Source organism: Natator depressus, chromosome 1 (assembly GCF_965152275.1).
Source record: "Natator depressus isolate rNatDep1 chromosome 1, rNatDep2.hap1, whole genome shotgun sequence".
NCBI classification, from domain to species: Eukaryota; Metazoa; Chordata; order Testudines; family Cheloniidae; genus Natator; species Natator depressus.
In genome coordinates this window covers 230922534-230945087 of record NC_134234.1, presented here as the reverse complement: position 1 = coordinate 230945087, position 22554 = coordinate 230922534, and the positions used below count along the sequence as shown (strand labels likewise).

Here is a 22554-nt window from a genome sequence, read left to right as displayed (position 1 = left end):
ATCCTGTAAACAGTTCCCTGAGCCATCCAGACTTCTATCCAGCTTCATTTTTGTTCTCTTCTATATGTAAATCAGTTTGTGTCGTATCACACACTGCTTTTCTTGCTCATGGTGTTTGTTTTCACCTCTTGTTTGTGAGTTAAGGTTGCTTGCATGCACCGGTTACCTGTTTCCTCTCAGTTCTTGGCTCCAATACAGCAAGGCAGTTAAGTTGGTGCTTAACTTTAAACACATGATTTTGATGTCACTATTCAGTTCTTAAAGTTAAAATGTCATTAAGTACCTTGATGGCTCAGGGCCTTTAATATTTAGAACATTTTTTTTCTTACCATATGTTTCTGCTGCACCTAACACAAAGAGGTCTCAATCTTGATTGGAGCCTCTAGTTGCTACTGTAATATAATGCAAAATAATAATTTATTCTTATTAATGTTTATTACAGTAGTGCCCGAGGACCACCTGAGAACAGGGCCTCATTGTGGCATGTGCTGTGCAAACACAAAGCAGCAAAGAGTCCCTGCCCCAAAGAGCTTACAGTCAAAATTGGCAAGCCACACACAGAGTAAGGGAGAGGCATGTAACATAATAGCAGAGTGAACAATATGATGACGGTAAATGTCACAGGCTGGGTGTTAATATAATATTGATAGGATGGGATGCTCTTATGGTCAGGTCCTTTCAGGAAGCAAAATGATTGATCAAATGGCTCAGGCAAAGCATGAAGTTAGGCTGTTGCTATTTGTTTTGAATCTCTGGATGCACGCTGAAGCTAGGCCATTTCACTTGTGATGTCTGTCATTCCTCCCCTGAGGAATGACTCACAAAAGTTGAGGTGACAGCTCCTGTCTTGAAATATGCCAGTGTGCTAGCTTTAAAAAAAAAAAAAAAAAAAAAAGCCTGAAAAAAATACAGTAGTAGGAGAAATTTTTGAAAGATGTTTTTATTTGTTTATTGGCAATGTTTCATTCTCTCTCTCTCTCTCCTGTCTTTTCTTTACAGCAGTTGTATGCTGCTCAGCTTGCTGCAATGCAAGTGTCTCCAGGAGGCAAGATACCTGGCATACCCCAAGGCAACCTTGGTGCTGCTGTTTCCCCTACCAGTATCCACACAGACAAGAGCACAAACAGTCCTCCACCCAAAAGCAAGGTACTGTGTCATTGTAAAGGAGCAGGTGTTTGCTTCTCTCTCAGTATTTACATGGTGTCAATATGATACCTCCCAGGTGGTTACAGATTCATTTTCACAATACCCCTATGAAATAGGGGAAATACTCTTATCCCCAATTAACTGATGGGGAATTCAGGCATGGTGACAGTAAGTGACTTGCCCAAGGTCACAGAGGAAGCCAGTAACAGAGCTGGGAACTGAATGCAGCTCTCCTGAGTCCCATCTAATGCCTGAGCCACAAGATTATTATTTCTTCCATCCTTTGGTAATGTGCAAAAGACTAAGCTTGCATGCCTACCATTCTAGCACACAACTACGATTTTCCCCCTAACCTTTAACCCATAGCCATATAAGTGGTACTGCAACAAAAGATGATAGCAGCATGGCATCTCATCCAGAGCCAAATTCTGCCCTGGGGTTCATGCACTGAAATCAGTGGGGACCCTAAGTGCATATCCAATGGCAGGACTGACTCTCAATTGGTGGCCATTGTATCACAGAACATATTTTAATCTTGTTTATATAATGAAGGGGGTCTACCCAGAGTAATTTGGAGGTGGTTGAGGAATGAGATTTATGCTGTCTTCGAAAGTCAGGTTAGCAATTGTCATCAAATCTTCAAAACATCGCCTGTGTTTGGCAAGTTGACCACAGCTAAAACAAAGGCACAGAATGCATCGTATCCACATAACATGTTGAAACTTCATTGGACTGTTGGTCAAGTGATGTTAATTTGAGATTCTGTCATTTCTCAGCAGTTGTTTGTTGAGGATTTGGTTGCTGAAGTTAAAATCAGATTTTCTCAAAGTAAATTGAGTATACTTGTCCTTACCTTCAAGCTCCTATATCGCTCTGTCCCTCCATATTCTTTGCCTGGACAAAGTGAGCTAGGTTAAATGAACATAGCAAATACATTAGAGACGCCTTTTTTCTGTTGCTAAATCAACATCTGTGACTTTGATAAATTTAAATCAGATATGCATACAATACAGTGGACCATAAGACCATGAAGAAAATGGCTTCCTTATCTTTTTATTACTTTCCTCTTTGGGTTAGCATTAATGTATTGTAGAGCCTGTTTCAGCAACCCCTATCCACCCTAAGTTGAATGGTAAGAAACCTGAACCAGTCATGTTAATGAATCAAGATTAAGTTCTGTGTTCAATGGAACTGCTCCAGTGATGTTGAGTGAGACTACTTGCATACGTACAACTCAGAGGTTGCAGAATAAGGGCTGCCATTTGTGTTTATATCTACATATAGATAGATATAAATAATAGATATGTAATAAAATATAGGAGCTGGGATTTTCAAAAGGGCCTAAGTGATTTAGGAGCACAAGTCCCATTGACTTTTAAATGGGATTTGTGCTCCTAAATCACTTAAATGCTTTTGAAAATTCCTCTCATTATTACTTGTATCTCTAAATTATCTAATCTTTGAGCTGCTCTATCTCACCAAGGATCAACTCATTAAATCCACTGCCCAGAATAAGATGTGCTCAATTTATTTCTCAAGTGGCCTAAGGAAACTGGTCACATTTTGGAGTGGCACTTGCTACCTTAGTTATTGTAAAACAACTAGCAAGGATTTAGCCAAGAAAAACAAGTAAAAAGCATCCCCATTTAAGTGACAGGAAAAACTTGATGAAATGTGTCCTTCCTTTCCTTGGGTGTCCTCTAGCATGCTGTCCACTGCCTTTATCATGTCAGAGGAGATTCCTTGAATTGACAGTAGCATCTTAGTTTTTAGCCTAACAGAAAGCTGTATGGATTAAAAATAGCCTGCCAAATAAATAATACCATTGTCAGCTCAATGAGATACACGGTCAAAAAATGAAAGGAATGCTTAGGATCCAGAATCAACCTGGAGGTCTACATTTTCTTTCTCCACTTCTCAATGCAGACTTTTTGACTTCCCAAAGTTTTTCCTTTGTAGAGGCATGTCTTTTATGTAGTGGAAAGCTGTCAATCATAAAGCCATCCCCCCCCTTTCCCCCACCCCCCTCCCCCGGCAATGTGCTTTTTTTCAAACAGTTGTTTGTATGGTTAACAAGAGGGTTTTGGGTTTTTTTACAAGGGTTTTCTGGATGATGTGTCCAACAGCTTGTTAAAGAGATTACACTGCACTTAAGATCCCAGTGTTGTTTTTGGATCTGTCTGGCACAAACAGAATGTCTGATGATATCTGATGGGGGACAGTATTTATATTGTGGCACTCATGGAATTATAAGGCCTACCAGACTGGTAATGTCGGCAGAACTGTCCTCCTGGCAGCTGTCAAAATCAGCTCTGTTCTTCCTTGCCTTTTATTGCTTTTCCTTATTCATAGGTGTTCCAGTGCCTTTGGCTCACAGCTCTGAGGAAGCACACAAACAGAACTTATTTTCAAATTGGAAAAAAAAAAAAAAAAAGAGTGGGCCGCTAGGAAGGTGGGGGGGGGCTCCAAAAGGCTGTAAAATTGTGCAGCATGAGCCTTCTGATGCATGCTGTTTTCAATCTGCTGTGTGCCAGTTGGAGGCTCAGAGAGAGAGAGAAAGGATAATGCTGAGAAATGATAGAGTGGCTGTGACCTCCAAGCTCAGCCTGGAAACCCAAGACATTGATTTCACTTAGCATTCCTGCTGAGAAATCCGGCGGAGTTCAGTTGTAATAAAAGAACAAGATTCTGTTCTAATGGTAATGGCGTATGACAGACATATCACTTTGTCTGTCCTCAGCACCAGGGAGAGGAGAATTGGAGAAAGGTCACCTGACCTGCCTGTGGTGTTGTGCAAGTGCTATACTGAGCTTTGAACTCAGCATAGGACCACAATTATATATATCTTTATCACTTAGTATTATATATATATATATATATATATATATATATATATATATATATATATATATATAAAATACCAAGTGATAAAGAAATCTTTATAGTGCCTACACTAATTAGAATGAACCTTTTAAAGCTGGGTAAAGGCTTAGCTAGGAAGACGGTGATGAATGTGTGATAGCACCAGAAGCCGAATCATGCATGTTTAAACTGTGTATAATATACATGCTAATACGCCTTAGTTTGTATCTGCATGGGTCTTCCTTTGGTTTTACAAAGCTTGTTTGCACCAACATTTACAACACTATTCGCTTTGTGTTACCTCATTATTTCAGCTATTACCAATGAAGACCTATCTGAGTTTCACAGCCCAATTTTTCCAGAGGAAACATGGTTCATAAAGTCGAACCGTGGTGGTCTTTCTAGGGGAAAAGCCTCGTTAAGATGCAGTACGTAAAGTCTTCATACATGAATAGTTAGTGCCTCGGACGAGCTTTCAGGAGATTTTGTTTGCTGAATCTCCATTTGCAGCTTTACACTGGCACAATTTTGGAAATATGCTCAAGTATCCACAGACAAGGAGGCAGCCCCACCACTTGAGAGTGTTTCAAGGTGGTGGCAAACATCTGGGTCACTTTTGAAAAGACGTGAGTTTTTTCCTTGGCTAGAAATTTACAGTTACTCTACAGCTCTTTGCAAGGATTCTTCAAAGTCGGCCTCAGCAGCAGATGGAACAACTGCTGGCTCTAGATATGCTGAGAAACATCAAGGGGAGTTTGCCAAGGGTCATCCTTTAAATCTAGTAAGACATGAAGATATCACTGAAACCCCTCTAACACCTTGGCAACCCCTATGTTGGCAAGCCCTTTTATCAGTGGCCCTCACCAGTATTTGAGCACTGGACTGTGCAGATTAACCTGCTATCTTCTGTGTCGCACTTGCCTTTCAACAATTGTGTCCCCAAATGTTCAAATTCACTTCTCAGATTCTTGTGGTGTGAATTTTAGGAAACCATGGAGGACATACACCATTATATCCTGCTGCGCATTCTGTTGAGTTTTCAAGCAGGAAACTGAGCTGGTGTCATGCATTTTTCCAGAATGGAATCTGTCTGCCAGAAAAACTGATTTAAGAAACAGAGCTGGTGGAATACATCCAAAAGAAAATGTGTGTATCTTGCGGAAATGGATTTTAACACAGCTTCTCCTTTAGCAGTTTTTGTGACAGCCGGCATGCTAATCACGCTGTTCAAATTTACCAAGGCCTCCTCCACAGCCCCTGTGAAAGGCAACTATCTCTTAAATCTGCCAAATTGTGCTGGATTTGCAGAGTCTGTTTTAAGCACATTTTGGCCCTGATTCTGCAAGTGCTTTCATGCTGCTCCATCGGATATTCAAGGTGGTTATGGCATAAGTGGGAGGGTGAGGGTAGGCACAAGTAAGGTTCAGTGCTGGGCGGCCTAGGGGGGAGAGGGCGGAGCTGATTGGCAGGGCCCACTGGCAGGTGCTGAGCACCCACTATTTTTTTCCCATGGGTGATCCAGCGCTGGAGCACCCACAGAGTCAGCGCCTGTGCTCAGTGTAGCTTGTAAATGCAGCTAAATGTCTCTTGATACTCGACAAAGTGTGGCGCATTGTCTTCAGCATCTGCAAAAAACAAGAGCAATTCAGTGTGAAATGTGACAGGAGAGAATTCCTAGGTGCATTTCTTTTAACCTTGTTATGACCCCAGCCCTAACCCGAGTCACAGTTGTGTCTCCATCAATGACAACAGAATACAGTGTCCAAATCATGGTTTTTGTTCTTTTCAAATACTTCTGGCAGTGATGTTACTGTTTGCTCAGCAGTAGCACCTGGGAGTTGTGACAAGGAAAGGAAATGTGTTTCAGACAAGCCAGAAACAGCACTAACCAGTTAGATACACACAATCAGATTCTCTTCAACTGAAAATATCCACACAAATGTCAGTGTGAATCCTTAAGTGAGGATGGTACTTTATTTTCTCATTGTCTGGGTCTCTGATCACCAAAGTAAAGAATGGATTAAAAATCTGCCTTGGTGCCTGTAACCAGAATCAACTTCAAAGACTTAGGGCCAGATTCTCTTATGCAGTGCAAATTGGCCTTAAATTGTTTGGAGAGTCCTCTTTGGCAGTTCTCCAATGTAGGGAGAATATCTGTTGACACTGAGCTGGTGTCAGTCGCCCCCCCCCCCCCCGGCTTAATGAGAAGGAGGAAGTGGGATGAAGGAGATGAGACCTTGTGCCAGCAGTGTAAATTAGATTAGGATCACTCCTGCTCTATTTTACACAAGGCCTGGGTGGGTCTGAATCAGAAAGCCGCAACTAGCTAGCTGTAGTATCTCCTGTCCACTACATCTGACTCCAGCTCAGACATAGCAGAGAATCAGAATCTTAATGTCTACTGTTCTGTACATGGGAGTTTTAACTCAGACACCTATCTTGGCATTAGATTACTTCTCCCATCAGACCACCAACTACTACAGTAGCTTAGCTGTTGAGTGGCAAGATTGTTTTTTTGCACCTAAGATAGGGCTTTCCTGTTATGTGATGGTGTTGGCTTTCATGATTGAACATGCTACAGGTAAGGAATTTATTTCACTCTCTAGATGCTGAATACACTGCTCATTCAAATGAAGAATATCAACATTCTCCTGTCTATCACATCTTTTTACCTCATTATTTCAAAGCATTTTGGAAATAACCATGAATTGTCCTTCACAACAACCCTGTGAGGTAGATCAAAGACATGAAGGGGCTGTCTGCATTAGGAAGATGACCCGTTGTGGCCCTCAACTGGAGTAGATAGTGTTTGGTTGCTAATGTAGATGGGGCCAAACTGTTTTCAACTTTGCTGCATGGTGCTAGAAGAGAGAGACTGGAACTGAGTTAAACACCTTAGTGCAAGTATACTAAGGACAATCATATGCCTCTCTATTGATGTAAGTGTTTAGCAGCTGCTGAGCTATGCCTCAAAGGTGACTATTTAATCAGTAAATGAAGTTATTCTTATTTAGAATATATACAGTATTAGGGATCTTTTGGAATGAAAGTCTCTGTATAAACGTGAGTTACTGCATTACTATTAGAATTTTGGATCTCTGTTTGCAGCATGGTTATCTGGAAGGTTTGCAAGATTTATTTATTTGTATGTATTTCTGGACTGGACACAGCCTTTTCCATTCCACTGGCTTGGAAATCCCTGTAAATGAATCCAGTGGAATTTTTGGCACTGGAGTAGAATAATGTTATGCTGAGAGGTACTGGTGACTGCATGGGTCACAGACCTCTTTGAGATTGGGTGTGACCTCCCACTTCAGTTAACATAACGGTCAGGATAAATTAATCACAACCCTCCCACCTAAGACAAAAGGGTTAAATGAACCTGCCTAGGAGTTTTACACTGGGTAGGGAGAGTGATTTTTGCTCAGGGGTAGGGATGTGTGTGTTAGAGAACGAATAGAGAATAGAAAGTGAGAGAGACAGTGGCAAAAAGAAGCAGGTCAAATAGCAGACCTATGAGAGCAGTGTATAAATCTGGAAAATGCTAGAGAAAGAATGTTTTGGGTATGGTGTTGGCTAAAGAGGTTTGTGACTCTAAGCTGGGAAACTATTCCTTTGTTTGTAGTTCCTCCTGCATTTGGAGAAGCAGGACCTTGTACATTCCTTATAAATAAACAAGATTACATTAAAGAAAATACAAGATTCCATCACCAGTTTCCACCCTCAACTGGAACATCCCCAGGTCCCAAACGTTGACTAAACATTTGGGTCAAAAACAAGCAACAGCATTTACCCCATCCACACTACAGTTAAACCAGAGTGAACTTAAGCCATGTTCAAAAGGATAATTGTTCAAGGCTCACATTCCCTACTGCCCTTCCCAAACCACCCAACAGGGCTAGAACACAGCTGTAAAACAGTTAATACACGACAGTAGTTCATGTTCTAGATTAAGTGATATATACAGAGCAAGTGACTGGCACTTGCTTTCCAACTTTGACACTTACTGTGCTACTTAGGTGGTGTTTATGTCCATTCCTTGATGGATAAAATGTAGCCAACCTGTCCATTTAACTGGAAATCTTTTCCTTTACTGTCTCATGTTGCTTAGATGAAATATGTGGAAAGAACTGTGGGTGATTGATAGTATTTTCCTCTCCATTCCTTTTCTCATTATACTCAATAAACACAAACAGCTAGGCACAGAAACTGACCTTTTTAACCACAGTTTTTTAAGCACAGTGAAATTATATAGTTGGATAGAACTTGTGATACTCTTATAAAATAAAACATCTTTCTGCACAATAAAAAAAGTTTAAAAAACAATAACAAAAATGCAGTTACACAATGCCTTCTCCCCTGCCCTCCTCCTAAAAATAAATTAAATAGATGGAGGGACTCACAGGATTCCCTTTCAGGTTAACTCTTCCCAGCTCTGTTTCCCAATATCATGATGTCTCTTTGGCAGAAGTCTGACTCTCAAGCACAGCCACTAGTGAGCCAGCTCTGTCAGGCTCAGTCAGCGCTTTTAATAATGCAAGCTCAGAAGAAAACAAAACACAGAGAGAGAGAGAAACCCTTTGAAATCTGCTACTGCAGAAAAAAAAAAGGTAAAAATTAAAGTGAGGCCCTGCTTTTCTAAAACATATGGCTTCAGAATTAGGCATCTGATTGCTTCACTTCTGTGCAAAGTGGGGATGACATGGGTAGTTCCATGTGCACGACCCTGTTAAGGTCCCCACCATATCAATCAGTGCCTTACTTAGCTTGTGCAAACTAGGAAAGCCCCACTACATTTTGCCTTTTTTCCTACAAGGGAATAGTTCCTTCTGGGTTTCAGTCTCTTGTGGAAAAAGGCCCCACAGCATTAACCAGACAGCATTGCTTGAAACCATGACATCGTTCCTTGTACTACTGCTTTCAGGAGCTGGTAAAGAGGTCAAACAGCTCCCCAAAACTCTCCTTTACTGCAAAGCATTAAGAGGTCAGGAAATTATTGCAAGCAGCTGTACGTGCATTAGGCTAAAGAATGTAACCAGTCTCCAAATGGGTTAATAGCACATTGTTGCACCAAAGACACTGAGCTGTAAAAATACCAGGCCTGACTCACCACTGTGTTACAGCAGTTTAAGCTGATTTCCACTAAAATGAGTAAGGCTACACTATCGTTAAACTGGAGTACAGCAGAAATGAATCAGACATATTATGTTTTTATTAGCAGTTGGCCTAAGCCACAGATTCAGATCCAAATATGCCCAAAGGTCACTAGTATGTTTGGATCTGAAGTTTCTGTTTGGCCCATTTTAGAAATATGGGCCAGCCACGAAGTTCAGATCTGGATTCAGACTTCCGCAGAGTTCAGGGGCATTGGGATCCAGTGTTTTGTTCCAGATCAATCTCTCTGGGCTTTTTTGTTTCTTTTGTAGAAGTGGTATAACAAAGAACTGACCCCGCACCCCCACCCCCGAATACCATTTGGTGCATAAAACTGATAGAGGAAGAGCAGCATTTTACAGAAACAAAATAAAAATGAATGAAAAAGGAACCTCACAATTGTTTACAGCTGCTAGGATGGCTATTTAGCTGGCATGGCCAGCTTGCCATCCAGCCTAGCAGTTTCATTAAAGCATAACAGGAGGGACAGCATGGAATCTGAGGCAACATGATGAAATGGGGAAAAGATTGGCTTTCTGTGGTTGTGTTATTGTTTTCATCAATCCTTTGCCAGTATTTTATCCCTTAGGTAACTCTCTAAGAAGTCACCTGGGGATCATCTAATTTCAAGGTTGACTGAGTCATGATGGGCAGGAGAAAGGGTGCTGGAATGTGTGGCTGGGTGAGGAGTGAGTGTGTAGCTTGGCTGGTCTTAGTCTTGGTTTGCCCTGCTGTCTGTTCCTGGGAACACCTTTCCTCTCTCTCACCCTGCCTTCTTGGTTAGCTACATTCCCTTGCTACCAATTCCAGGCTCTCCAACCTTCCAACTAGAAACTAACAGAAGGAGTGGAGGAGTTAGAGGGCAGGTGAGGGGCAGAGAGCAACTGACACAGAGAACAAGGTGTGGGAGGCAATGTCTTTTATTGAACCAACTTCCATTGGTGAGAAAGACAAGCTTTTGAGCTTACACAAAGCTTCTCTTCAGGACCTGAAAGCTTCTCTCTCTGTCACCAGCAGGAGTTGGTCCAATAAAAGATATTACCTCACCCACCTTGTGTCTCTAATATCCTGGGGCTAACATAGCTACAATGAGACTGCATACAACAATAGAGCAAAAAAAGACTCCATGCAGGGAGGAGAGGCTAGCAACATGGGAGAAGTGGGCAAGCAATATAAGGAGACAATGGAGGGTGGTGTCTTCCAGAGCTCATAGAGCAGAGCGTTAGAGTGTTGTACACTCTCAAGATTTTATCAGGAATTTTGCAATATTTGGTGTTTTTCCTGAAGTGCCAACTCCTGGGGTCATATGACTATTTGAGAGTTTTAACTTTCAATTTGTTTAAAGTGAGTTTTAGTCCTCATGGTTCCAGAGAAAAGCTGGAAAACGTGACCCAAGTGTATCCAAAAAACTTTGAAACCAGAAGGCAAATAAAAATAATCCCAAATGTATGATATATTGGGGACTGACTCATGATATATGAACTCTTGGGGTTGGTGATATAGGTGTTAGGGGAAAGCTAAGGAGGTAGTGGGTTGTTTTGATTGAGTGGGAGGGCTTTTTTTGGTTGGTGAGGAGGAACCAGGAGTGAGGAGAGAGGGATGAAGTTCATGTTGAGGGTAGGGAGAGCATAAAAGGTACGCAGGGTGGGCATGATCGCTCTCCTCTCCACTGCAAATTGTTGAGAGTGACTGTACACATCCTGAGGGCCACATACTAAATCAGAGCTTCAATGCAGATAGTAAAAATACCATGCACCAGTATAATACTGGGATATCTGCATTAGCATTTGGCTTGTTTCTTTGTATGAAAATCCTATCAAGCAAAGGTCACTGGTCCTTTATTATAGAGGTTTGCTTTGAGTAGACACTGAGCTAATAGATGTCCTACAGCAAAGAATATGTTTCATTTCAGCAGCACATACTGTCCCACTCATAAAGCAACAGTACTCCAGCCATTTAACCCCTTCACGATCCAGGACACAGGCTGAGAAGGAGCATAGGAGGCTGAATCTAAGAGTTTCTTCAGGAAAGAAACTAGATGCCCTTCTGTGTCAGGCAGTAAACCTTCCACTCCACAAGTGCAAGTTCTATCGGACCATATATTTCATTTCTTCGTTCACTTATAACAGCAGACTCTCCAGTGATATAAAAAAAACACAAAGCAGCCACGTGGATTTTCTATTAACCGAATGTATAACTTTTGTTAAACACAGAAAGAGAATTTCCAAGGGGTTTAGAGATCCGTTGCCCGTTCCAGTCAATAAGAGCCTTTGCATTAACTAGAATAGGCATTAGATTAGACACCAGTATTGTTAGAGCAAGCAGCTTCTGGAAGCTGGTTAAATTGTCTGCTGAGAAGTAGTTTGCATGCACTCACTCTGTACCAGGTTTGCATTTGGCCTTCTGACCCCATGTTCAGGCAGAAGAGTTTTAAACTAAGTCTGATAGAAGCCTATTTAGCAGTACCCATGTCTTACTTTTAAGGAAATATTGCAATGTTTCAATCAGGGATTTTATTTTTTTTTTGTTAACAGTGTAAAGCATTCCTCTCCAGGGCACAGCTCTCAGATCATCCCACTGTTACACTGCTCATATCTTAACAAGGGGCTTCACAGATATTTCCCCCCTTAACCTGTGAAGAATCTCAGGTAACTGGGGGTCACTGCAGAGACAAGGCATCTGAGATGGGGAAAATCTATTTTGTTTTCCCATTTAAAGAGAGACTTTTCCACAACCCAGGATGGAGGCAACACCAAATTATATTATGTGCCTTTTCCTGCAAATATTTATATTTTGTTTCATAAAGAAAAAATGTGAAGTACTTGGCTTGTAATATACTACAGTATTCAGTTTGTGTAATGTGAAATAGTGAAGTATGTTTGTGAGAGAGACTTAAAAAGAGACTGGGTGTAGACCTTGTTAAAAGGGAGAATAATACCCTCCTCAGAAGCTTGGGTGCACTGCTGCAGTGTTGCGAACTCTCCCAATTTTATCATCAGTCTTATGAAATGTCTTAATTTATTTAAAGCCCCAACTCCTGGAATATGTGAATATGTGAGAATCTCAGCTTTTTTTCTTTGTTCGTTTCAAGCCCTCATGGTTGCAGAGAAAAACTTGAAAAAGGGACCCAAGTGTATACCAAAGCTCAAAAACCAGAAGACAAATAAAAAAACCCCAAAGTGTATTGTTTTAATAAAATCTCATGATTTGATTTTTAAGCCAATCTCATGATTTTGGGGGGCCTGACTCATGATTTTTGAACATTTGGTACTGGCAATACTGCAAATGCATAAACTTTGCTCTCCAGAAGTATATTTCTGACCCTCATTACCCCATGGCAAGAAGGATTTAGCAGTATCCAGACTAGGAGTAACTCCAATCAGAAGCCAAGAGAGTGACCTACACCCTTCCATTCAGTTTTGTAATAAGATTTTAACAAGGGGCTCTGAAGATCCTCCTCCACATATAAAACCAGGTATAGATTTTTGTTCACAGTCGTGTGTATTTATGTGCTAGTTGTGTGATACAGAAGTGTTTAATATATTTGGTTCTCATGGGCTGTTTTTGTTTCTAGTCTTTTCATTTCCTGCTGCATTTTAAGTGCAAAATAGACTAGCATTGTGACTGATGATCTTAGACTTAGATGATCTATTAAAGATGGGCAGATATCTCACAACACTGGGAATATGTGGAGAGAAAACCTTGTCTATGTTTAGGAATGCTGGGGATTGGGATATTCTGTGTACTGGGATCATCTAGAAAAGCTCTTTGAGTAACAAACCTTAAGTGGTTTGTAATTTTTTCGTATTTTTCAACTTTTTGAATGGATGTGTCAGCACCTGCTAGGCAAAAAGAGCTAAAAAACCCAAAACACTTTTAAGAGCTGTGTTTGTATATACATATGTAAGTCATGGATTTGCACAGCTTTTCAGCTGACATGCCAGAGAGTGACATGCCACGTCATGAATCAGTCACATTGTGTTACATGACTTCAAGCTAACATGACATAACAGGAGTTACACAGTGACGGACAGAACCCAACATGACATATCCATAGGAAAACTGGCACAAAAAGCTTCTTAAAGTTCTGTTTGAAGAGTGCTTTCTCCACCCTCCCCTGAATGCTTCAGAGAAAAATATGAAGTAATATAAAAGAAAATAGTGTGGTGATACTACCACGAAAGCAGTTTTCATTCAGTGTACAAGAGGGAGAAAATGTGTTTATATCATGAGACTGCTGAGTATTTTAGTTATTTCAGGTTCTAATAAATATCTCCCCTTCTACAAGTAATGTTCTCAGAGCTCTAGTCATCCCAAGTTAGTGTTTACCTCATCTTTAGTCAGGTTAAGAGCTACATAAACAGTAGTTTATGGCTGCACGTTAATACATTTTGAACTTTGGCATGGGCTGTCTTAGTGAAAACATAAAACTTTCTGGTCCAATGCAGGCTGCATTAACTCTCTGACAAGTCTGGGAGTGGTGAATAATCCCTTTGGCCCTTCCTCTGGTCCTCTCCTTAGCTTCCTGCCCCAAGTCAACTCCTCCAAAGTTCTGTGTTCTCGTATCTACTGGCGACACACATACTCATCCACCCGCCCACAAGAAAATGGAGGCCCAAGTGTGGCGAGATCCCACCCAAGAGTCTAGTGTGGGCTATATCATCCTGCCCATGAAGCTGTTTTATGATATTATATTAGGACCAGCTGCCATTGCTACCAGAGTGATCTGGTCTTGCAAACTCTTCCTCATGTGGGTAGTCTTATTTCATGGGATTAGTCACATGAATAAGGGTTACATGATTTGGCTATTGATGGCTGTTTAAAATAAAAATCCAGCAACTTAAACTCAGTGGTGATTTAACTAATCTCCATTTTCTTATTTAACATCAAGGTGCGGTTGGACTGTGCTTCCAATGTACTACTCGTAAACGGCACAGATCTAATTTGGGTCAGGGCAATTTGATATACATTCACATTTGGCTGGACAATGGGTCTGCCTCATCTTGTCAGGTGCCATTACATTTGTGATACCCAAGGTCAAAATGTTGTCACATGACCTTTTGCCCATCTTACTACTGTGCTGAAGCCTGGATTTACAGTTTTAAACTCAACAGCCCCACATACATTATTATTGTTGTGTTGTTATTTATTTGTATTACCATAGCCCCTAGGAGCCCCAGTTACAGACCGGGACCCCGTTTGTGCTAGGTGCTGTACAAACACAGAACAAAAAGACAGTCCCTGCCCTGAAGAGCTTGCAATCTAAACAGACAAGACTGACAGGGTGGAGGGAGGAGTGGAAAAACACAAGCAGAGTGAATGATGTGATGATAGCAAACATCATGTTCGTTCTAGAATATTGTATGTATGTACGTATTTATGATGAGTTTAGTTAGCAGGGATAAGCTAAAGGGAAGGGAGAGGGGACGCTGAAGGGAAGGGATTGAGGGGGACAGAGATGTGGAGAAGACAGTGAGAAGAGTGATGCTGAAGAGAAGAGACTATCAGGGAAGGGGGATGCTTGGCGCAAACAGCCAATTCAGCACAGGGCAGAGAAAGTCCAGTCAAAACTGTAGCAAACTCTCCAAAGGACCGATAGTCTCTGCTTTGGCTTCTGCCCCTGCTGACTTGAGTCTCTGGCAGGCTCCCTTGTTGCAGCTTTCTCTCAAGCCCACATGGGGAGGGGAATGGGAGACACCATCTGCATCCTAGTGCCTGTAGAGTGTACGGCGTCTCCTCTCCACGGTTCTGGATCCAAGGGGATACTGGGGGGGAGGAGGCGGTGGCCCCAGCTGGGCCATTAGGATACAAGATGGGTCCTGTGTGAGAAATAAGCACAAACATTTAGGGGATGATAGAGGCAAAATGCCAAATAGATGCCTAGAGTTCTGGGTTCATTTTAAAAATATAAATGGGTCTCAAACACATTGATAATTTCAAAATTGCGCTTAGAAGAGCAGGTGTTTTATTAAAATTAGCCCTTTACTTTCAATCAAGTGCAGTATGCATCACTTCCTCATCCTGTGCTCTCGTTAAACAATGTTGTGATTCATCTTCAGATGACTGCAGGCCAGTGTTGGGTGAAATGATTCCTATTGTAGTCAGAGTACGTAGTTTGTGAAATCCGTTTGTAAACTGTTGTGGGCTTACACAGGAACACAGCTGCTGTATAAACACAAGTCATTATAATTGAAATGATTAAATCACCTGATGCTTACAATATATCCAAGTATCTTATTTTGATCATAATTAATTGGTGGCATACATCTTTTGAGTCAACACTCAAGCATTTGTGCCCAGAGTAAGTCACAAAACGTTGCATCTTAAATATAGTGAGTGGGGGAAAATATGTTTTTTCTTCAGGGTGTTATATAAAAGTAGCCCATATAAGGCCCTGTACATAAATAGTAAGTCAACCCCCTGGAATTTTTTTAAAGGCATCAACTTTCCCTCCTGGATACTGCTGTGAAGACAAAGAATCATTAGACATCGGTAGACATCAGCTATAAACCATCAAGAAATAGCTTGTGGGTAACCTTTGACACAATTGAACTTACTTGAAATGAGCTAGGGCTGGATTCATTGCCTTTGGTCAAGCCAGTAGGTGGACTAAAGGTCTCTCTTATCCTTCTTTCCATATCTTACATTATTAGCTTCTGGGAGGTGAATGTGTTCTGGATGAGTGATGGGAATGTGTTTGGATGTGTTCTTAAATAGACATTTGTTGTAGGCCTGAAAAGAATAGGCCAGCTTAACAGTGTGATGTTGGGGCTGTTTGAAGTATATTTTTTTAAAGCAGTTGCCTTCTTTCAGCCTTTCAAAAACCCATTTTTAACTGATGGTTTCAGCTCAAGGAATAGTATGGGATGTATTTTGTGTATGGGTGCATGCATATTTGATGTAATTAATAGAGACATGGAATACAAAAATCTCCATAATTTGACCTAGGAAGATCTTGTAGTTCTCATGATTTGATTTCAAATTCATCTCTATAATTCGCTCAACTCCTGGAGTGAATTGTAGTGAGTTCCTACAATGTAACACATATTCTGATATATCGTTGTTCGTTTTAGTTTCAAAGGGCCTGATCCTGAGAGGTTCTGAGCATCAGCATCAATGTGAACTGCAAGTGCTCAGCATCTCAAGTGTCAGACCATACATGTTGTTAAAGAATCCAGCAGTTGGTGATTAAATTTTCACTGGTGGAAAATCAAGAGTGAGATGTGAGTGTAGTCTGTTGCATCTCACTCAGTGAGGGATGAATTTGACACAACACAACATTGTCTGTTCTATTTGTATCCTGTCACTGGCAGTTCTGAATAAAAATGGAACTACAATTTATTTCAGTTTTTTAAAAGGTCTGTATTGTTAGGCTTGTTTGATATTAATGTGTTTGTTTATTAATTAGCATATACCTTAAACTTAAAACTCTGTAAACTGGTGGAATCCCCACTCAACTAAATAGGTGTATATATGATTTATACCACTTTAGACCTCTTTACACTTGCAGAGTGTTGTAAAGTCACCTTAGTGTAAATGAGAATCAAATCCTTAGGTTAAAAGCAAGAAAGTAGTACTATCCCCATTTTACAACTCGAGAACTAAGGCACAGAGAGATTAAAGGCCTGATTTTTCCATTGCTCTGCACCTTGTGTAGTCATTTACAGAAATAGAAAGTCCTACCTTTTGGATTTGGTAACATTTTATACTCACCATGCACTGATGTAAATGACTTCACAATGTGCAAGATAATGAAGAATCAGGCCCTAAGTGACTGATCCAGGATCACATGAGAAGTCTGTGGGTAAATCCGGAAATGAACACAGATCTTCTGAGTCCCCAGCCAGTGCCTTTACCACAATACCTTTCTTTCTCGTCCCTCAAATTTGTCTTTCTGAAGCCCTAGGTCCCTCTGCCAGAGGGCTGTTTCCCTTAATAGAGTAGGTTCTAAGAAGCACCCTATGCCTCAGTGAGTCACCAGAAATTTATGTTTCCTGTATGGTTCCAACACCTGATAACAGAGTAGGAAGATGGAGAAATCCTGCTCCCTGTTATAGGGATATTGCAAATTAGTTATGCCCAAAATGTAGGAAAAGGGGTGAGGGCATAAAAACAGAAATCAAAATGATTTCATTTTGTTAAATGTAATTGAAAATAGAATTTGAGTTGGTTTGAAACATTCCCCTGAAGTGTTCCCCTAGATCTCCTCCATGCCCCAAAAAATTGTGGAAACGCATGTGATACAGAAAGTGGCGTGAAACTGATTAGATCTAGTTCAGTATCCAAATGGAGTGAAATGCAAAAGCTAAATAAGCAGTATAAATGGTGAGAAATTAAATCACTTCAATTTTAGTGATCGTAGAGGGTGATAGTAACACAGGTGAGCATATTTTATTTTTAATATCTGAGTTTTGTGTTCACAGTTTATCTTTTAAAAACAATTTAAGAGTTTGACAATTAAATTGTCAACCAGTTCATTCCTACAGTAGGAAAACATATTTAGACAGTCTTTTCATACCGTTGTGTATATCTATAAATAAAAACACCCTATCTATATCTATGCACAGCATACTTGGTGTACTGTATACGTAGCTGCCTGTATGTTGATGTAAAATCTATCTAGCATATATAGAGATATACAAAGTCAGAGGGAATACAGGTGGTTTTTTTAAAAGGAATTTTTTAGTCCACTGTGGGTTGTACAGACTGTTTAAATTGTTTACTTTAAAGCTCTTTTTGACTTGTTTCTTCTAAAGTTTTCAACAACTGATTTTCTGAATTCTGGGTTCCATGCAGCACTTTTGTCTCTCTTGTATGACCACAGCAGGATGAAGGGTTTGTTGCTAATTTGTTTTGATATGGTGTGCTTTGGTCTGTCGTCTTTTTGAAATTAATTCCTTTTGTAGGTGTGGGGTTGAGGTGGTGGTGTGCTCCCAGCGTACATGTCATCTACAGGGAGGAGTGGAGGTGGTAGACTTTGATCAGTGTGGCTTCTGTTTTCTTGTTGTTCATTTAAAATGTACCAGTTTGTAATGCAGTTTGGCTTTGTGGGTTCTTGTTTTGTTTCATTCCACGTCCTTCCCTTCCTTTAGAGGTTTCTTCTCTTTTAGTTCATCGCTATTGATTTTTGCCTAGCAGTTCCTGAACATTATTAGCCAGAGGGAGGTAGTAGCCACTGAGTTCAATTTAGGCAGGAAACCAAATCCAGTATAAAGTCTATCTCCTTTTTATAAACATGCTTTATACAGATAGAGAATATATGTTAGTAAGAATAGGACACTGAAAGTCAGGACTCCCAGGTTCTGTGTCCGTAATTGTTATGGTAAGGATTAAAAAAAAACCTAAGTGTTTTGGAAGATATATAAACACTCATGTTTCAGGGCATAAACCAATCTCTAGTTAATGGGAGGTGGGAGGTATATTCCCTAGAGACAGGTTTTCACATAACTACTTACTGTTTTTTGCACCTTCCTCTGAAGCAGCTGGTACTGGCCACTTTTGGGGACAGGATACTGAACTAAATGAACAGCTGGTCCAATCCAGTCCAGCAGGCCCTGTGTTCTGATTCCCGACTCTGCTACTTACTTGCTGTATGAGATTAGGCAAGTCACTTAACCATACTGTACCTAGGTCACTCCCATTATAAAATGAGGATAATGATGTTGAGGTGTTGTGAACTTTAAATTCACAAATACTTGTGAAGAGATTTGTTGAAAAATATTTTTCTTGTCCTCTCTGCCACATATTTCAGCGGGGCTGTTTGGAAGAAATATTCCTTTTAGGAGAATTCCCCCCTCTAATTTTGTGATCTTCTCTCATGATTTTTACCTTGTGTGAAATATTTTATATTGTTAAAAGCCTGAAAAATTGGTTCTTGGCTTCTTCTGAATATTTGTAGTACTTGCGTTGATGCCTGTTGATCCTGATCTGTGCCTAAGACACTCTTTTCTTGTTTAGCAGCTAACCTGAGCCTGTTGAGAGAGGAACTTCATTAATAGCATTACACGAAGTAGGAGCAGTGTTGGTATGGGAAATACAGTTGAACAATGCTTTAATTATTAGGAATTAAAAGTTATCGAGAGGACCCAATTGTGGCACAAAGTTTAGATGAGCCCCCACCAGGAACTAAATCTCACTTACTTGGCTCATGTTGCATCTGTACCCCATATTAGCTGTTTCTCAATATGGGCCAAACCCACAGAATTTACTTAGGGAACAACTTTCATTGAAATGTGTGGAAGATTTTCCCAAGTAGTGAGACTGCAGGATTGGGCTCATGTTAATTTATCAAATTAAATTTTCACTTATGAAGTGCTGAAGGATCGGGACTTACATGTTCATAGTCGGGCACAAGCAAATGTTAAAGGACATTGTGCTTGTAATTCTGCCCACTGCTGTACTGAACACTTACCTACAATATTCTCAGAAGTGTGGCTGCTAGCAGCCATCGCTCCTGCTATTTCAATCAAAACAGGAAAACAGTTGCCTAAACAGCAGTGTATTGACAATAAAAATACAATATTTATCTTGAGGATGGTTATTAAATTCAAGGTTTGAAGTTTGGGTTGGTTAGAATAAGCATCCACAAATCCAGATGTTTATCTGAAGATTATCCTGTGTGAAACTCTTGAGTGAGCAAAAATGACCTAAAACTCTCACAAGAACAGGCTTCTTTGCACACTTCCTGGTACTTGTGCTTGCAGCTCACCTGGAGATATCACAAGGACAGCCATTTTGGTGTTCTGAGGGTACTTCCAGACCCAGACAGAAGCTGAAGTGTGTTTCAGGGATGTTTCTGAGCGTTTCAGAACCTTATAAAACCTTCGATTTTGTTTTTAAGCATTAACAAGAAGTTTTTATTTCACACATACCAGCTTACACATTACTAACTTCTATGCTCATGTGTGTGGTGTTAGCACAACAGGTAGCCTCCAGCCTTGGGAAATTCCACAGGGCAGATCCTAGCACAGGACTCGCATTGCTGATAAGATTTTTAGAGACCATTTCCAAATCCCCTTGAGAGTCTTGACCAATTTATATAATGTGATTAATGGGGTCAAAACCAGATTGTGCTTTGGGGATCTTCTTGGGCATGAACAGGAGAAGAATTCATCTAACTCCACCATCACTACCTTCAGGCTGTGTTAGGTCTGGAATAACCCTCATTGTCATGGGTTCATCCCCCATTCCTTGAAGGGACTGATTGGTGGACCTGAGTAGTTGTGGACTCACCCTCACTTCTCCCCCAGCCTGCCCTTCCCCTGTACCTGTGTGCTGTGGTTCAGAGGGCCTCCATGGAGCACAGCTTTGAGGAATCCTACACTCCCCTCGACACCCAAGCACACTGTTGATACTACAGTCTGGTCCCTCCATGTTTATGGATGGTAGAGAGCAGAGTTTGCCTGCAAGCCAATAGACAAGCCCCACTCATTCTCCCTGTCGGTTTAGGAATTATATATAAAACATGTGGACATCAGGATATCACATACAAAGGGAAAACAACAAAGCTGCTCTTTGTCACAGCAAAACAGCATATGGAATAGACAAGAGAAAAGCTGAGGGTTTCCAGGTAGTCAAACAAAGAATTCCAAGAGCTGGTTAATAAATTGGCCAGGAATCTGCAGGCTTAAAATCATCATCCCATCGCAGAGTGGAAGAGAGGACAAAGGGCCTGATTTAGCTCCCAATTAAATCCCTGACCAAACGCTCAGGGAGTTCAAAAAGACCACGATCTAGCTCAAAGAAGGGAAAAGTCTGCATATAAAGAGCAGGACTGGCTTTTGGACACCCAATAAACCCACAGCCCTCCAAACCCCGACTATAGGAACGGCCATAAAGTTAGGCCTCAGTTATGCCATTTAGGCAGTCAGACATTGACGGTGGTGGAGAGCAGCACTGCCCCAGGGAAGCTCCAGGAGGAGTATGCCTTGCTTTGGCAGAATTCAACCGGAGCCTCCCTGGCATACAGGGGAGACACACTCATTGCTCCACCCATGAAAGGGCGCCCCATGCTAACCCTGCCATGCAGCCAGCGCTTTCCCCAATGCATGGAGATGGTCTTGGCTCCCTCTCCTCCGTGCATGCTTTGCGATGTCCTGCTCCCTGGGCAATGCAGGAAGATGGGTGAGTCTTCTTGTGCCCTCACCTCCTCCCTACACAGCTACAGAGCACAGTTTGTCGCTTCATGCGAGACAGTGCATTCCTCGGTGGGTGTCTGAGCGCGCTGATCCGCACTGTGCTTGTTCTGCCTTATCTTAGGCAGGGAACAGAGGATCAGCGTGTTCTGTCCTGACCCGGCCTGGGAAAGGTGCAGCCAATAGTCCTTTTCCCCAGACACCGCATGTGAAAGTCTGTTGTGCCCAAGAGAGAGGATTAGCGCTGAAAGGGAAAACATTGGATGAGGGGATGAGTGGCCAAAGAATAAACCTCCCTGGGAGCCCCCAAAATCCCAAAGCTAGTCTTGGCAAAGAGGAGCCAAAACTTACCAGTCAACATAGAATTCAGTAGAATGTGTCATTCCAGTGTCCCGTTCACTCAGGCTTTGTTATGTGATTTCAGCTAGTTCTGTATATAGAACCTCCACAGGGCTTTGTGACTGAGTTCCCACCAAGGCTACTCCCGATGCTAGGACAAAATCTTGCTTAAGCTTGTGCCCTCCTTACTGAAGCTCCCCCATCAACAGAAATGGAAACTGTGCATGAGCATGTCAGGAAAAGAGCATACTCCCCTATGTGTACCTCACCATCTTGGATGACTGCTGATCATGGAACTGCTGTCCTAAAAGCAGTAGTCACGGGAATAACAACACAGGTAATATGAAGCATAAGTAAGAAGAGCATTTGGGGAATACCCTCAGTGACTGAAACCACCAGTGTCTAGCCCTAGGCAGTTGAGAATGCAATACAATAAACAAAACAGGCTTTTACACTAGATTTAAGGGTCAGCTAAAGCCACAACCAGAAACTGTTTGAGGTGAACATGAGAATCCAGGCTGAGATTTACCTGTAGCTGGTACATTAACTAACAAAAGTCTGCACTATGCAGCACCAGAGAGGTAGACAGCCTTATTCCAATATTTCCCTTAGATCTGCTTTTCAGTGCCTTTCCCTCTGCATCCTGATCAACTCTGATCAATGCCCAGTCTTCAGACTTTCTGTACTGCAAATATTACTCAGATTTACAATAAGTTTTAGTAATTTTAGTGCATCCAAAGAATAATTCTCCACATCTAAGATTTTTTAAAAATCTGCTCTGCTTTTATCGTCATATTATGACCCAGAGGTCGGTCTCTCTGTCTTCCCCCCCGTCTTGTTGTGTCTCTGTGTAGATACATAAATTTCCACTTCTAGAGGAAGGGATGCATTATTCTTAATCAAAACTTGGAAATGTGGC

At 41.2% G+C, this 22554-nt stretch overlaps 1 protein-coding gene across 11 annotated transcripts in view; it reads left to right on the top strand.

The window, feature by feature from the left end:
- Positions 1-22554, top strand: part of SOX5 (SRY-box transcription factor 5) — a 606300-nt gene that overhangs the window by 530185 nt on the left and 53561 nt on the right. For all 11 annotated transcript variants that reach the window (XM_074937768.1, XM_074937807.1, XM_074937745.1 and 8 more), the window contains one exon: positions 1000-1146. In XM_074937768.1, the coding sequence (XP_074793869.1) occupies positions 1000-1146 (147 nt within the window). The remainder of the gene's footprint in view (positions 1-999; positions 1147-22554) is intronic.